The following is an 18,057-nucleotide window of genomic DNA, read 5'->3' on the forward strand; positions in this document are numbered from 1 at the left end:
AATAAATTCTGGGCAATCAATAAGTAATTAAAACAGAACTAATGGCTGGGATATAACTGAGAGTACAAAGTGCGGCTCCAATCTAATTATTACAATTTGATCCAAACAAAAAGTCTCCCTCTGGGCTGCAAAGTTTACTGGTGGAGATGCAGGCTTGGGCATGGTTGCCAACAAATATGCTGGGCACATGCTGAGCATCCTCACCCCTCCCAAATGCTGAATGCTGCTTAATCTGCCCTCCAAATAGAGGAACAAGACTGGTTCTGCTAATTCCCTCAACAACTCTCATGTTCAGCTGCACATAGGCTGTCACTAAGGGGGGCTTTATACATGTATTATCTGAGATAAAATGCAGTGATCAAAAGCAAGATGACAAAGTCCTTCTATTCACATCCAACCTGCAGAATCAAATATTCAGAACACCTTTCACAGAGCTACTCAACAGATGAAGATAGAAGCTATAATCTAAAACACGATATTTGTTTGAAAAATTGGACTGGCTATCAGGAGCTCTGCTCAGGCCTTAACAGGTTCATGAAGCCAGAGCCAGATGTATGACAAAGGCAGATGTCAAAATTCGCACAACCTGTTTGAGCAGGCAGATCGGTTTATCTCATTGTAAAGAAAGAGCAGCACAAGAGATGGCTTGAGGCTCTGATTGACTAGTCTGGGGAGAAAATCTATTGTGAGAAAGCTTCATGTTTTCCTCTTTGCCGAGGCAAGAGAACGTGTCTAAATTTTCTTTCCATCCGCTAATTAACTCACTACCACACGCATCTGATGCATCATGAATCTGCCAGAAGCCATTAATTGGTATTGTTAACTATACATCCCATTTTGTTTTCAGAGCAATTTTTCACTATATTTAACTGCCATGTCCCTAAGAAAATTATTGTGTTTTAGAGGATTGCACAAAAGTTACAGCATTAACTTGATTAAGCACCTGGTAGAGGACTGTGCCCACTGTGCAACTGAATACTAAGTGCAAATAAATTATGTTACTCATCCACCCCTCCGCATAATATTGTACATTTTGAGACTTAAAATATATCTGTCATGATCAAAGAAAGATTAATTCTTTCTTGGATAGAAATCATTATTCTAATTTACTTGAAAAGGGATGCTACACACATATACAAGGGAACTTTCCTCTCAATTTTGAATCAGAGAGCAATTGGTTCTTCTAGCTTGGAAAATGCAAGCAAGGCAGATTACAGTACTGTCATCACCCATTAGAGGAGGAACTAGTTTTCAGGCACTCGGACCTTCTCCCTGTTGGGACAGTTTGCTGTCTTTCAGATATTTTCTGCCTTTCTGCTGGAGAATAGCAGACTTGGGTGAGATCTTAACCAGTGGAACTCTTCCTGCTTCATTTTCGTTTATCGTTAATTCTCCTTAATTCAAGAAGCTTGAGCAACATTATATGCTATTTCAACAGAGGAACAAAATAGGAAGTGAAAACAAAAAGCAGGCAGTAACATCATCATTCCTTCTTTTCCCTCATTCCTTTTCTGATCAAATTTTCCATCTGTTTCTAGTCACCTTCTCTCTAGATTTGCATTAAATACATTCACCATTGCTCACTTTCAGCCAAATATGCCTGTCTCTGACAGAGAGTGTGTGCTGTTGCCTGCCTCCTGTGATGCTAAAGCAAAACCCTGTCATTCCCTTTTCACTGGCACTCCTACTCACTTCAGATTCCATTTAGAGACATCCCATTTTGCATAACCAGTTTCATGAACATTGCAAATCTCATCTTAGAGTCTTTACCACCTGGCCTGATCACCCTGTCTCTCAATTACTTAGAAGCAACACTTCTACCTTCTTCTATATCATTATGTCTTGGCTTAATTTCATAAATGACTCTGGCACATGACCTGTGGACCTAATCACACAATTCAACTCCCCTGAGCTCTGTAGTGATCCTAGAGTGAATCACAGAAGTGCAGTCATGCTGTGGAACACAGTGAACTGCAATACTGGAGCACATGCAGACAGAATAAATTAAGGTGAAATGTCCCTGGAGATGGAGTCAGGAGGCTATTAAGGTTATAATAAGCAGTAATATGACAAAGAGATGGAAAAAGAGAAAAAGGCTGGCAGGGAGAGAACGTGAAAGAGCAAAGAGGGAGAAAGAGGGAGAAAGGAAGGGAAGGAGGGAAAAACATATATTTAGTAACAGGGCACAAGTAGCTTTTAGTAGTAAAAGAAGGCATCTTAAATAGCATCATTCTTCATATTGCCACTTACCATCTATAGCCAATTTGAGATCAGTCAGTGTTGTTCGAACTCTTGCTATAACATGTTGCATGCGGTCAATTTCTTGACGGAGAAATATATTCATGGGTTGAATAGCTCCCATCTTTTGAAGTTGGGCTTTCACCTAAACAAGAATAATGAAAATACATACTACTGTACAGTAATTTTTGAAAGCAAAAGGTTGTTTTTTCAATTATATCCCACTGTTCTTGAAAAAAGGAACTTTTATGCAACAGATGGCCAGGCAAGTCCTGGGCCAGCTGTAACATTTAGCACAATGTAACTCATCAGCTCACCAAAAGGAGCTGCTCTGTCTTTCTAAGGAAGAAAGTTCCCTCTTTTGGAAGGGACCAGCAGTTCCTACTGTCCCTGCTAGGCCAAAGTCTTATAACTTAAAAAATAATAATAATAATAAAAATCATATGTAATACAAAAGCATGTTTTATGGTAACTTCATATTTCCACATTGTGCTAAGTAAGCTTTTTCACCTCTTCTTGCCCTGCAGAGCTGAAATGATGCTACAAATGGACTTTAACTTAACAAGCAGAATGATATATAAAAAACAGGATATGTAAAAGTGCTACATCCAATAGCATGTGGCTCACTCATAAGACAAGGTGTTGCTAGGTTGCTAGGAATAATATGGGTGCAGCATTGTTACACCTGTATGTGTACAATTTTGTAGGTAGAATCTCCCAGATTTCTTAATTTTCAAGGACAATAGTTTCACACATACTTAAGAGAGAACATTCTCAAAATGACTTAGTTGTCTATATTACTTAAAGACATGTCAACGCTAACATAGCAAAAGCATCCCCTCTCTTACTTTATCGTATCATGCAGCTACACTATGATTCAGGTATATACGGGATGCTTCATGTTTATCAAAGATCACTGATCACAAAGATCACATTAGCGCATGAGAGAGGATTTAGTAGTACCTGCAGAAATCATGGTGCCTACAGCTCAAATAGTACAACGTTTTTTACAGAAATCTTTTCTGTAAGACTTTACAGTGTTTTTCATTCCTGCTATAACAGCTCTCAGCAAGCCAATGGCCTTCTGTCTGTACTTGCTGCCACTCAGCCCCATGCCTCATCCTTCAGACTGAAGCAGCATGAACCCTGATCTTTACCATAGTCACTCCATTATTTTGCAGGTGAAGTTCTACAGGGTGACTCTGGAACCGAAAAGAGATCTCAAGCAGCAAAAATAAGATAAGAAATCCATATACTTATGTGGCCATCAAAAGATAACTGACCCATAGAATCAGATTGCTAAAGTGATTTCAGAGCTTATTTTGAGCTTACTAACAAAAGATGATGAAGAAAGAGCTGGAAGGTCTATTACTTTCAAAGAACAGAACATCATTGGAATTCTACTGAAGCTAAGGAGAAACTGCAAAATTTGGCATAACAAGTGCTATTTCATCAAGGCCAAAAGTCCACCCAATTTTGCTTTGTGCTTTCCCAGATACATCATTGTATCTGGGAGCGTACAGTCATGCATCTGGAAGAAGACAGCACGCATTACTATGTATACTATACATTATATACTCATAGGAAAACTTACTACAACGTATCTTAGTATTATACCAAAGAGCACATCTCTGCAAGATAAATATAGTAGTTGAGTAGTTATAACTGCTAGCATAAATGAGTAAATGCTTTGACAATTTCTGTTTTGCAAGTTTTAACTTCAAGCCCAACAAATTACATTTTATTTTAACTTTATATGTTGTTCTCCTTGGGAGACAGTTATCAGCAAGGTTATTCATTATATTTTAATCACAAAGACCCATGAGTTTGCCAGACAAAATGTCTCAGAAATAGGTGCCAGCCAATTATGCTAATACTTTGCAGCCTGACAGTTCATTTTAGAGACTGAGTTAATGTGTTTCTTCCTGTAAAGGAGAAAAACTACTAAAATCACTATCATGAGATTAGACCTCAGACAATAAACTTATTTTGGGTAGTTTACACAATGAAGTATTACCATTTTTTTCAGACAAAATTCAGGGAAATCTGCTTTCTGAAGATTTCACAGGAACTGATTATTCTCCCTCTAGCCAAAAAAAAAAAAAAAAAAAAAAAAGTTTGATTTTTTTTCCAGAATACTTACAAGACTAGTGTATGACACTAATAAGAAAGGGATTACACGAAATACAGTTTATGCATTTTGTCCTTTAAATAAGAAATATACATTATTCTAGTCTGCAGAGCATGTGTTCATTCCAGGCATAATGTAGAGTACGATTTTTTTCTGTCTGAGGAAAAATTGTATGAAACATCTTGTTAAGGAAGATATTTCCCAAAATGTTGCTATTTGTGCAACTTCAAAGAGAAGATAAAATACGCATTCTAAAATATTACTACAATGATTACTACTAGGTGTCAGATAGTACCTTTCTTGGAAACCTTGCTGTTAAGATTAGTTTTAAATACCAGCTATGAGGCATGATTGACTGTTTTGTATTAGAATTCTTATCAAGCAATCAGATGACTTACTGCCAGTGCTGTATTTATTATGACACAAAGAGATGGATCCTGACTGACAGGAAAAAAAAAAAAATCGAAGACAAAACTCACTAACTAAAATAGCCTTTCTGAGATTAATATACTAATTCCATAAAGCCCACTTACTACATCTCCTTCTCAACAGGAAAGTAGCTGTCAGCTAACATAAAACAAGGTGATTTAAAGAAAGAAGGAAATAAAATCATAATCTTAATAGCTCTGCCTGCATGATTTTGCAATGTACATTTCTACTGTATGAGACTCCTCTATACACATTTCTTATCTGTCCTCAGGTCGCCACCTGCATACTGTATAGGACATTCAGCAGAAAAGCAGTTGCCAAACTCATACCGTTGCAGTAACTGCATATCATTTTGAGTAAATGCTATAATTTTAATTTAGGCCCATTCACTTGCTATGCCCTTTGTCAGCAGAAATGGGAAGTGAGACATTCTGCAAGGTGGCATTTTTCTCCCCATGTCAGAGGTCTGAATAAGAAAGAAAAGCTCGGGGCATGTCCAAGCAAAGCTCTTTTCAAGTGGTGTCAAAGACCACTTCCCCGTTGTATAGAAGGAAGCTGGCAGTGAAATATGAGGAAAATAGCTGAAGGTCTAGGGCTGGACGACCACCATATCTGATAGAGTTGGTAACTAAACCAAAGGCACCTTACAAAACATCTACATTAGTATTTCACTTCAGATGAGCAATGTTTTGCACATTTTGTGGAAAAATAGTGCACTGAAAAGTAGACTCCATGCATACAAACTGGATTCAGTTCAAATTAACTAACCCAAAAGGCATGCTTCAGTGAGTCTAATATACTCCAGCCACTAACAGGTATTCAGTCTACAGACCCAGACTAAAGTTAGACCAAAGTAAATACCCTAATTAAAAACTTAATGCAGGCCTGGGTCCTCAGATGAACTATCATGCAATGATTTTTAATACTTGCTAGTCGTAACCTTGGTGGAGGATAAGGCAAAATCAATACTACAAAAATATTTAAGGAATAAAACATTGCTATCTATTTGGGTTAAAAGCCAATAAAGTGCAGGATCTTTGGAGTATCTCCATGTCTATTCCCTAACAAGCTGTTTTTCAAGCTACAAGTGTTTTCATTATAAACCATTGCATGTGATAGGCTGACATTTACTCTTGCACCTATCCTCATTCACATGGACTGATTGGACCTAATCATTTTACCACTGAACTCTTTGTTACCTGTAATGCAAAATCCAGAAGCAAATGTGGTTATACAGAAGGTTATGCAGAACCCTCATCTTGCCTCTGCCTTTGGATGAAAAAAACAATTTTAGGTCAGGAAGAAGGTTTATTTTGCTTTTACATCACCTGTATCAAATTGAAGTCTGCTAAAGCATGCAAAAGTGACTTGTTTATTGTCTTTTGGGTGAACATTTGGTCAGTTATTTGACTGGTGAAAGGAAGAATTACAAGAACGTATCAACAAAAGAAGAAGAATGTATCGTGCATATCAAAGGCTAATAATTGAGAAATTGAGGACTTTGTGTGACAGCCTGGATTTCACAATGTGTCAAGGGAAAGTACCATCCAGAGCTCTCAATGTCTGCACACAAATAGTTTCAGTATCATCCATCCCTAACCTACTCTGTTGGGGTTCTCACTGCAAACAAATTCGCTCCACACTTTTTCAGTGGAGTCACAGGAACTGGACAAAGATAGCAGAGGCACCAACCACTTTCCCTGAAGAGTGATTTATATTAATTACTTTCATTTGTTTCCTTATACTTCCATTTGTTTCCTCATTCCTTTTCTCCATTGACAGCATAACTGGATTTTTGAAGACTACCACGTAGTGGCCTTTCTGGAGCACAATATTCTGTTAAAAGCAAACCCAACTGGTACTGCTAAGACTACCGAACATTTTGCTTTCTACTGCTCTTATCCCATGAGGCATGCGAAAGAACTCTTTTTGACACATTCCATCAGTCTCTTACAATGTAGTAGATTAGTTTTAGTTTTTCAGGATTTGTAAGCCAATCTAATAGGTAATAATGCCCTGAATACAAGTAATAATGTCCTGAATGTTGACTTAAATTTATAAACAATAAAACTTACTTATTCCCTTTTTTTTCAGATATCACATAAAGAATTCACATAATTCATTTCACTCCTTATACCTGTAAGCTTAATTTCACTTGGCTCCTTAACTTTTTATATTCTAGATTCTGCTAACTTCTGCTTTTCCCTCTAAGAATATCTGAAACCTCTCCCTTCTTTTCTGCTCTGACTAGTGAAAGTATTGGTTATATGTTAGTGAACTTCTTTTTTTCCTTTTGGTATCTTAGACATTCTCTTTTTGACAGTTTACGCAAACTGTCATTTAAAAATTTAGATTTATTTACAATTGTCCTCTCCATCCTTCCTAAGAAATTGCAGAATAACAGAACTTAAATTCAGATGAGAACCATATTTGATTTTTTGCTTGTTGTGTAGAAATGGCCACACTCCTGGTACCATAAGCACAATGCATAAGGAGATAGAACTGGGCACTAATGGGAGAAAAGGGAAATCCCCTTCTGACAAAGAAAGGATTATTGAAGACCCAAACTAGTTCTAAGATATAGAGAATGAGAGAAAAGGTACATCCATTAGGCAAAATGAGAAGGAAATATTGAAGAACCAAAAACTGCAAGAAATAACGTCAAATTTCATAACACTGCAGAAGGAGAATCTGAACCTACAATGCAGTTGACACAATCAAAGAGTTGTACGGAGGAGCAAATTACTATCAACATAAACTATTAGAAAATGGCCACAAGATGTTCTGTAGATACTTAGAGTAAAAGAATTGCTACCATGATACAGAATCTGATTGTAATTTTTGGATGGTGGAAAAGCACCATGTTGTCCATCAGTAATATGAACTAAAGAAACAGGTTATAAATAGAGTGGTGTGATTAATCAAAGTTCAATTCACAGATCAAGATGCACAAAGTCTGAGAAAATTGGAAATCACCAGGAAGAGGTAGTAGCTACACTTACTGGAAAGAAAAAGAAACAAAATTGCATCCTGAACTCAGAATATATTTACAAGAAATATAGGGAAAAAAGTAGATCCAACAGGTTATCCTCTGACTCTGCCTGTTAGAAGAAATGGGAGGGAGATTTGGGGGGCATGATGCTAAAGCATTAATATTTAATATTTGCTTGTCTAGTACCAATGTGAATATCATTACTTGAATCGTAAGAGAAAAGCTGTCAAACAAATTGAAGCAAGAGGTTTCCTCGAAGCTCAGAGAAGATGTCAGAGAAGCAGTACAGAAGCAAAGAGCTATCTAATTGTGAGAATCATTATATAGATGATTGCTTATGAGAAAATAAAATCTTGCATGTACGCTTGGCAGATCATGAGAAAGATAATAGCTTGTCATATTACTGGATGACAAAATGGCAATGAAAATAATTGGTGGTGACTTTTTATTACCATCACTTGGGAAAGAACGTATTGTACCAAATACAGTGCTAAAATGGGGACAAGTTAAGAGTACAGGCTTGAGCTTGAGACACCCTCCAGAATCTTGGTCCTTCAGTACAGTCCCTGGCTCCATCACTGGTTGTCTGCAAAGCTAAAACAATTGAGGGAGTAACTGAAAAGGGGAGGCCTACTCTGTGTGTGTTTTTTATGGATAACCTGAGTGAATGAAACTAAGAATGAATGAGAGTGAATGAGACCAAGATTAAGCAGAAGAAATCAAAAGTTCAGTACTATTATTGTCTTCTAAATATTACAAATTCTTCAGGAGGAAAAAACTTGGCAATTTAACAAAGGAATGAAGAAATAGTTCTTTGGAGGATTTGGGAAATATCTTGGAAACAATATCTCAATAGATATTCAAAACTATACATGCTACACAGGTATTCAATATGCTATCTCTATTGCAAACTGAAAAAAAAAAAGAACTGAATAAAACTAGAAATTAGTTCAGTGAAACATCTTTAACATCTTTACTCCAATATGAAGGATAAGAAAAAAGGACTGACAACAACCCAAGATGCAGACTATAAGTACAGACTCAAAGTGCAAATTATTAAATGTATTAAATCAATAATTAAGAGTTAATAATCACTATAAATTTATTTAATTCTATTCAGTATTTAACATATTTGATGATTTATTTATTACTAAATAACTGTGAAAACTAGAAAGCTGACTTAATTCCAAAACAAGCTCTACAATAAATGATTAATATACTCCCATTGGGAAATACTCGGTAAGCATGTGAGAAAAAAGGGATACACAAGCAGGAATGGTTGGAAAAATAACTATATAGAGAAAGCTGCTAGGAAAGCTCATGAAAGAAAAGCTGCAAATTTAAAGTGGCTTGCCAAGAGGGAAATGAAAAGAGAAGTTTTGAGCTGAATTAGTCAGTGATTTATACAAGACATTAAATCTAAGATGAATGGTAGAACAGAATATCAGAAATATTGCCAGGGCCCCAAGACTACTGTTCATACCCTAAGTGGACATTGCAGTTTGTGCAGAAAACACAGTATAACAAAACAAGTTGTAATACTGCATACTGGGCAGTCTACAAGAAGCATGGACTGAAAGCAGGGGAAAAAGCATTATCAGTACAAACAGTTGTAAATGATAAAATCATGGAAAGGGGGAGTTTTCAAGAGTTAATGTTCAGCATACACATGGTAATACACCAGATCCACACTTACAAAATGATGAAAGAGTACTTTGTGCTGGAGTTTTCCATTTAATGAGACTGTTAATAGAAAATGTGAGAAAAAAATTGGCAAATACATCTGTTATGGCTCAAACTTAAAAAAAATAAATAAAAGTGGGGAGTGGGAGACAGAACACAAAAAGGGCAGTGATAAAACCCACTATTCAGAATGGTGGTATCCTAATAGAAGTAGGTAAATTGGAAGCTATAACTACTGGTATCCTCCTCCAAGCTACTGATGAGGGAGAGGACTTTCTGAAGTCTCCAGTGGCTATTCTGAGTCAAGGTAATTCACTAAGTGGACTATGGCATTTGCAATGTATATTTCTGATATAGGAATAATTTAGATGATAAACCAAAACAGACTCCTAAAGCACTATGTGTAATTTTAGGAGGTGTTCACAACACAGGTTATTAAAATTCAAGAAAGAAGCACAATAAAACGCATAAAACATGAACATGCATATATACATAAAACATCTGTATCTCAAAAGCTGCATATACCTCATGAGGGTTATAATCTGGAGGTAACTTCTCCAGCATCTCATCAGCAAGACGTTGCACCACTGCTTCTCGGGTTTCCCCTCCTCCAGTGCTGCTGTCTTTGGGCTGGATGCTTGCTATTGTACTCAATGTCTCATTAGCCAGGTTGGTCTGGTAAGTTATATCTGCATTAGGGTGAAGTCCAAATACCTTAAAGAAAAAGGGAAAAAAAATAGGAAAAAAATGCAATTTTCCTTTTTAAAATTTATCAGTGAAAGAACCCATGAATACAGATAAACAAGGAAGAAAATCTACAGCTCAATAGCATGATAGACATGAACGGGTCTGTGGAAGCCCACCCATTTAAATGGACAAGAACCAATCCAAATTATACAGAAACATTAACACAGGTTGCATCTACAACTGCATTTTCATTCAAACGACAAGTGTGGTTTTGAACTGATCTTCTGATTGTTACCACAAACCAGGCTTTGGATCATGCTGCACACAGACTTGATTCCTTTCCACTGGATGAGACTAGAGCTTGTTGGAAACATGCCATATGCAGACACTGACCCCTCACCACTAACTTCTCTCTACAGCTCTAATACTGTTGTACTTGCTCGAGTAGATGTCCCTAACAATCAGACTAACTGCCAATTCTAATACATTTTGTTTCACTCAGACTCTTAGGCTTTTATAGCGTGAAGCACAGCGAATAAAACACTGCCCATGTTTCAAGTACTCAGAGATTTTATGACTGGTGATAATATTTAGGATATTTTATGTTTTGAGCTATTTTTGGTTTAAGTCCTCCATTCCTTACTTCTCCTTCTTTTGAAATTGAATTATTTTATTTAAGAATACATCTAGCAGAGAATTACTGCAAAGCTGCCCTTTGTTTAAATGATAATAGCTTTCTCAGAAACCTCTGCTGAAGTATCAGCAAGTCTCTGATTGTCACGTGGATTGCAACTTTCATCCAGGAGGAATTGGACTGTAACTTATTTCACAAGCTCTCACTGAATTATAGCTATTAATTATCTCTAACAAACTTTGCACCACTGATCCAACAACGAGGCATGCTTACCCCCAAACTGAGCACCGATGCCAAGCAATTTTCTGTCTCATGTTATGTGGTTTTGTGTATTAAAATTAGCATATTCTAAGAAGACACTCCTACTAATTAATATTTACACACTTTGAGTACAGAACAAAAAGGGCCGTGTGCAGCATTTTTGTTTGTAAATCTAGAAACTCAAAGACAAGGGATATAAGTGGCTACACCTGTGTCAAAGCTAGCAAAGCCAGTTTACACAGTCTGTGGATCTGACCCTTACAACAGCATAAAGAACACAGTGCAGACCTACTGTTGGCTGTGAGTGAGTGTGGGACAAAAACTAGCATAGAATTAGATTCCAAGCAGGATTGAACATGTTTTACAGACAGCAGTTACCTCAACCTGTATATTTAGAGCTGTAAAAAGTGAAAATATCAATGCACTTTATTGCACTCATATTCTATCATCACGTGATGAAATACACATTTGAAGATACACTCTTTTCTGCTTGTGCTCTTGCAGAATAAGGGCTTGTTTGTCTTTGTTCTTTCAGATTTTGTGGCAATGCTATAGCCCAAGTTAGAAATCCAAAAAATATCTTCTATCGTGAATGTAAACTGCAGTGCTAGACCAAGGGCTAATTTCATAACTGGGGTAATATTGACAAAGACAGGGATGTTACACATTGAAAAAAAATCTCTGGTGCTAGGTGTTCATGCAAGTGATATATGATCACAGAAACCAGAGTAGTAAAACAATGGGCAGAGCAGTGTCTTGGAGGTCCTGTAAATTAATCAAGGAGCCCAATTTCTCATTCCCTGTGAACCAAAATCTCTGCGAATTTTGATTAAAAAAGTGACGTTGGATTCTGTCTTTCAGGGTTTTTTTTAGCCTGATAAATCCTCAAAACCAATTGCTAATGCTCTGTGCCCCTGTGAAATCAAAGCCATTTTCAAAGGGATTGCTGAGTTCAATCACCCTCTTCAGAAGTCAGTGTTTATTCTGATCAGGGGTTGAAATTTCATCAAAAGAGCAAAGACACAGCAATCAGACTTATTCAATCTTTCCTTCTCAACAAAAAGTGGAAATGGGAGGAAACAAAGATACACTGTTTTGACTAGTACAATATCCTTTGTGGAACAAAGACAGCTGGGAGCTTTAAAGGTTAAAGGTTGCCATGAGCAATTTTGACAGATTTTGGAAGACAGAAGAAAGTAGACATGTTCTTTCTAACTTGTGAAAACATGAAGGAGAAATAGATGTTTGCATTCTTGGACTTCATCCTATTCACATAAAAGTCAATGGTTAAAGGTGCATCTTTATCAGCAAAAAAGCCCTTGCATCCTCTTTCACTACCTTGATTCAAACCTTTAAAATTTTGTTTTATGAGCATAGAATCCTCTCAGCCTCTTACCCAGCACATTATCAGTAAGAGAAATTCATTTTTTTCTATTCAGTCCTGTCTATTTAATTATAATAGAAATTACCCATAAAGGCATTTATCAACTTAACAGCAATGAGACAGAAACCCATAACATTCACTTCTATTTCAATTTTAACTGACTTCAACACCTGTAGCTGTATTAGAGAGAATAGGAAGTTGCAATCCTCCAATGAATGCGACCACTTCAGCGTACACACTCTGAGTCATGTAAAAATGTTTGCAACCAGGAGCTACCCTGGACTTTACTCCATCAATTCATGACAACATCCATCTCTCACTGTCCTCAGAACAGAACATTGTCCTAAATATAACTTGTCAAATGAGACTATACAGATTTTGATTTCATTAGTTCTCTTTACTCATGTCTGCTCTATCCCATGCAGAGTCACAAAATCAAGTTTAGGTTGGAAAGAGCCTGTCTAGGACATCTAATCCAAACCACATGCTCAAACAGCTCAGCTAGAGCAGGCTGTCTAGAATGGTGCCCACTTGGGTTTTTGAACATGTCCAAAGACTGTGACTTTCCAGCCTCTCTGAGAAACCTGTGCCAGTGCTTGGCCACCCTCACTGTGCTCTCCTGTGTTCAGACTGAATTTCCTGTTTTTTAATTTACACTCATTGCCTATTGTCCTTTCACTGGACACCAATGAAAAGAGTCTGGTTCTGTTTTCTTTACACCCTCCCAACAGGTATTTATACAGATTGATAAGATCCACCCATGAGCCTTCTCTTCTGCAGGCTAAAGGGTCCCAGATGTCTCAGCCTTTCCTCATATGAAAGAAGCTCCAGTCCCTTTATCATCTTCACAGCCCTCTGCTGGACTCACTCTGCTAAGTCTGTATCTTGCCCAACAGAACCAGGGCACGTGAATGTGAGGCTTCTTCTAAGTGTCTGTACCTCTACATCATCTTCCTGCTTAGCAGATATTTAATAGACACCCACTACAGCAGTATCCCTATTGGTCCTGCTAATTCTGCCTGTACACTCATGGCTCTGGAAAATGATTTTTTTTGACAAAAACTCTATTTAATACTTCAAAATATTTTACCTCAGGTGTATCAATCACTGGCAATTGCTCTATGTACTGCAGATAGTCTTCAACTGTTTTCCCTTTTGGAATAACATAATCCTTGTAGAAACAAAATTTGTCACTAAACATATGCTCTCCAAACCATACTCTTGCAAATGTATTCAGCAGTGCTTTGTCAAGGTCATCAGTTACGCGGCCACCGTACTGCACTTCCCCAAGCATATAGCGAACGCAGCTCCAGTTCACTCCACGTTTAATGTCCATGTCATCCAAATGATTCTGAACAAATTGCACACTGGCTGTGAAGTCTGCCTGATTAAATTCATAAGGAATATTCCAGCCCAGTGGACCAAACTTTCTTCTTTCCTGGAAGACAGGCAGAATTAAAGGTAAAAGCCTGATAGTAATTTTGGAGAAAAGATTGAGTGCAGAAAAATACATGAAATATGCTGGGCTGTATTCCACCAACTTAAAAAAAATGATTTTTCACTTAATGCATACAAGGCCAAATGCTTGATTAATTATCTAGTACTTAAATATTTCTTCATTTATCATCACCAGTAGACAGAGATGAGAAAAAAAAAGAGGAATATAAACATTTTCTCTGAGAAAATACCCTCTTTTTTAAATGCAGTGACTCTGTGAGTCTAGAACTGTAGTTTTTTAATTTCAGAAATGAAAGTGCTGTTTTAGGAAAAAATGTTCAAAATCCATCAGCCGTGACTATTTTTTGTGGTTCTTTTATGGACATTCATACCACTGAAGCCCCTGCAGGTGCACACAGGAAAAAGTTGCTTCTTACTGAATCATTTACAGATGCAGCTAGCAGTATGTGGATGTTTGGGCAGTATCTGGTATTCTTAATTACCACCAAAAAGCTGAGCCAAAGGCAAGCATGCCACAGACTGCCACTTGGACCACAATGGATCAGAGCATGGATGCCACAGAATTAAATTAACTAGGTAACAGATATAAACTAAGGATGCTGAAAAATCTGACAAGAGAACAATGGAAAGTTGTGGTTAATCCATCAAGCACTTTCTCTAACAGAACTCCTGAAAAGCAAGACCCAGAACCATCTTCCACCTTCATTTCCTCCTGTAGGATTCAGTGAAGGAAGGATTTATATTTACCCCATCACCCCTTCTCATTGTGAAAGCAGTAGTTTCAAGACTAGGGTTGTCCTCTCCAAGCTGTATATTTCTTTAATGTGCTTTTATGGTTTAAAGTATTACTACAAACCAGTTAGTTGAAATATAGATCACACAGTCATGCCCAAAGACTTTAACATAAGAGTAATCTAACTGTTAATTGGTTGACTGTCCTTTTTGACTCTGAAATACCATCCCTGTTGGAGGGACAAGAACAACATGTGCAGACAGGTGCAGTAATAGAGGCATGTTTTCTTTCTTATTCTGTTTCTATTAATTTGCCAATATAGGCTTTACATATAGATAAGTTTTTCATTACTAACATATTCATTAACAAATGAAACATGGCTTCATCACAGAAGAATAAGAAACAATTTGAAACCTGAACAGTTGTGTGAAGAAATGCTACAGCATATAGCAGTGGTTTCCACTGGGGCATGTTGCTCACTTCTAGGTGATCCTGAGTAATAGCAGAGTATGTTCGTTTTAAGCTAGCTTTCACACCTAGAAAATAAGTATAAAAATATTATATATGAGAAAAAAATATATATGTGGAATTGATAACTCCAACTTCAGTTAAGCAGGATTCACTCCTCCAATTTACAGTATTATCTTATATTATGGCTATATATAGCTTCAAATAATCCCTCTGAATCAATTATCTGCTCAGCTGGTCATACCAGGCAAAGTTCAACTACGTTTTGTTTCATGTAGAAGATGACAGACCGGAGATTACATTAAATTCTGGAATCCATAAGGAATTGTACTTAAGTAACCATATTCCAAATGTCAGCAGTAACAACTGAATAATAAACATAACTATTCAACAACTGACAAAGACACCTAACATGTCAAATCAAACTGCACATCCAACAGTCTGTATTTCAATATTTACATACAAAATGAAATTTGGTTCTACCAAAGATAATTTATTTAGATTTCATTCCTACAGCAATCTCAAAATTCTGTGTGCAGCTTCTTAAACTGGCACCAAGTAGATGAGGTAAGGATCCTAAATTCATAGTGGAAATATTAATACTTGGGGAGGTTTCTTGGAGCACTGAGGCTTCATATCCCAGGAAAAGATTCAGGCAGATGTTACTGACACAATTTCAGCTTCCACAGAATATGTAAATAGCAGATGCTCTCTGGCAGTGTTACTGAAGCATAGTCTCTTCTTTGCCAGACAACACCAAGTGGGAATTACTCACACCAGGTCTGTCTTATGATACCTTCCACCTAATAAGCTTAACACAAGACTAAAAAGATAGATTTCAAGTGCAGTAAATAGAATGGCCAAGTCACTGTACTTCTTGTGATACAAGAAAAGACTTTTTGCTTCTTTCCTATTTCACAAAGATCCTCCAGAACAATATTCAAGCAAACACATTTTCAACATATTATTAGAATAAAGCTCCAGAATCAAGAGGAATTCATCAAACAAAGAATCTTATCACATCATGCTACCAACATAACATGACAGTATCAGAACACTAAAACTGTTTATATTTAATCTTGACTTAAATTTTACCCCAGGCATATTTCTGTTATTAAGAGCAAGTTGCAAATTGGCTATAGTATGGATTAGAACACTGCTTCTTGGCATTATAGGGTGTTGTCACTTGATAGATTTGATTTATGATCTGAATGATAAGGAGGGATCACAGTGCAACTAAAAATATGCTGAGCACTGAATAAAAAAGGGTAGAGGAGAAGAGAAAGAGGTAAGAAATTTTTATCAGGACACTGCTCTTGAAGGTGAAGTATATACACTGAAAGAGTGTCTTCTACAGCAATCAAACACTAGAAATCTTACTAGAGTGCAAAGGAGGATGGATACTGAAATTAAGAGTTTTAAATGACTGAGGGATTAAATTTGACCTTGGATACAAATTCTCAGCTCCTACAGACTTCATTAACTGAAATCAGTGGTAAAACACACATATAAATGAAGGGTAAGTTAATGTGTTACACAGTCAAAAATGAGAGAGTTAAAAGAAAGACTGTCAGACTTAAGGACTTCTTTCTGCCACAGTCCAAAATACTAATACAGCCTTCCCTCATCATACACAATGAGTAGACATAAGGCAGTGTAGTAAAGTTTCTTCTATAAATACATAAATGACATCTGCAGGTAGCAACATAATTTGGGTAAGAGAGTGGCAGTCAACAGCAGGACAGCAGTAGCTTAGGGACTACTCTGGATGCTTTCATATCACACAGAATCCCACCAAACAGGTGAGGCAGGAAGGGGCCTCTGGTGGCCACCTTCCCCAAAACCCATTCTCAAAGCTGGATCAACTACAGCTGATCACTCAGCACCTTATCTAGGTGGGTTTTGAAGATGGAGCCTGTAAAACTCCCTGAACAAGCTGTTCCAGTATTTGACCACCCTCACACTGGGTTAAGTATTTTTCTAATGTTGGACTGGAATTTTCTGGTTTTCCATTTCAGTCTATCACCTTTCCTTCTTTCACTTGGTACCAATGTCGTGCAATTTTCATTACTCTTTCCCATCATGCATTTATATGCAATGATAAGATGCCTCCTGACCCTTTTCTCCTCAAGGTTAAGCAATCATAACTCCCTCAGCCTTTCCTTACATGCTCCAATCCCTTCTGTATCTTTGTGGCCCATCACTGACCTTACTCCAGTATGTCCATATCTTTCTTGTGCTGGGAAGGCCAAACCTGGAGAGACCATTTCAGGTATTCTCTCAGCATGGGTTGAGAAGAGAAGTATCACCTCCCTCAACCTTCCAGAAATGATCTTCTTAATGCAGCCCAGGGTGCTGCAGGCCATCTTTTCTCCAAGGGCAAATTGCTGGCCCATGTTCCACTTGATGTCCATCAGGAGCTCCAGGCCCTTTTATGTAAATCTGCTTTAGCAGCTGGTCAGCCCCATTGTGTGTGGTTGTATGGATTTCTTTCTCCCCAGGCGGAGTACTTGGCATTTCTCTGTGTTGAATTCAGCAGATTCCTGTCAGCCCATTTCTCCAGCCTGTCAAGCTCCCACTGAACAACAACATGACCATCTGGTGTATCAACCCCTTCTTCCCACTTTGTCTCATCTATAAACTTGCTGAAGGTGCACTCTTTCCCATTGTCCAGGTTATAAATCAAAAGTATAAACATTTTCTTTAAGCATTTATATATATATAAATTTACATATTAAATTTTAAACATTTAAATAATTTTAAACATTGCTGACCCTAGTATTGATCCCTAGGGTACATCACTAGTGACTGCTCTCCAGCTGGATTTATGCAGCTGACCAAAATCCTTTGAGCTTGGCATTTCATACAGTTATCAGTCTACATCATTGTCCACTTACATAATCCCTACCTTATTAGTGTGTCTGTAAGGATGTTATGGGAAGCCGTGTCAAAAGCCTTT

General features: G+C 37.3%; 1 protein-coding gene across 1 annotated transcript in view; it reads right to left on the bottom strand.

The window, feature by feature from the left end:
* The window catches only part of LOC137850821 (dynein axonemal heavy chain 5-like), a 147,919-nt gene that overhangs the window by 12,944 nt on the left and 116,918 nt on the right, over positions 1-18,057 (bottom strand). Inside the window, exons 70-73 of the mRNA XM_068671256.1 lie at positions 15,045-15,166; positions 13,530-13,877; positions 9,999-10,187; positions 2,251-2,383 (exon numbers count right to left, since the gene is read on the bottom strand). Of these exons, the coding sequence (XP_068527357.1) occupies positions 2,251-2,383; positions 9,999-10,187; positions 13,530-13,877; positions 15,045-15,166 (792 nt within the window). The remainder of the gene's footprint in view (positions 1-2,250; positions 2,384-9,998; positions 10,188-13,529; positions 13,878-15,044; positions 15,167-18,057) is intronic.

Source organism: Anas acuta, chromosome 2 (assembly GCF_963932015.1).
Source record: "Anas acuta chromosome 2, bAnaAcu1.1, whole genome shotgun sequence".
NCBI classification, from domain to species: domain Eukaryota; kingdom Metazoa; phylum Chordata; class Aves; order Anseriformes; family Anatidae; genus Anas; species Anas acuta.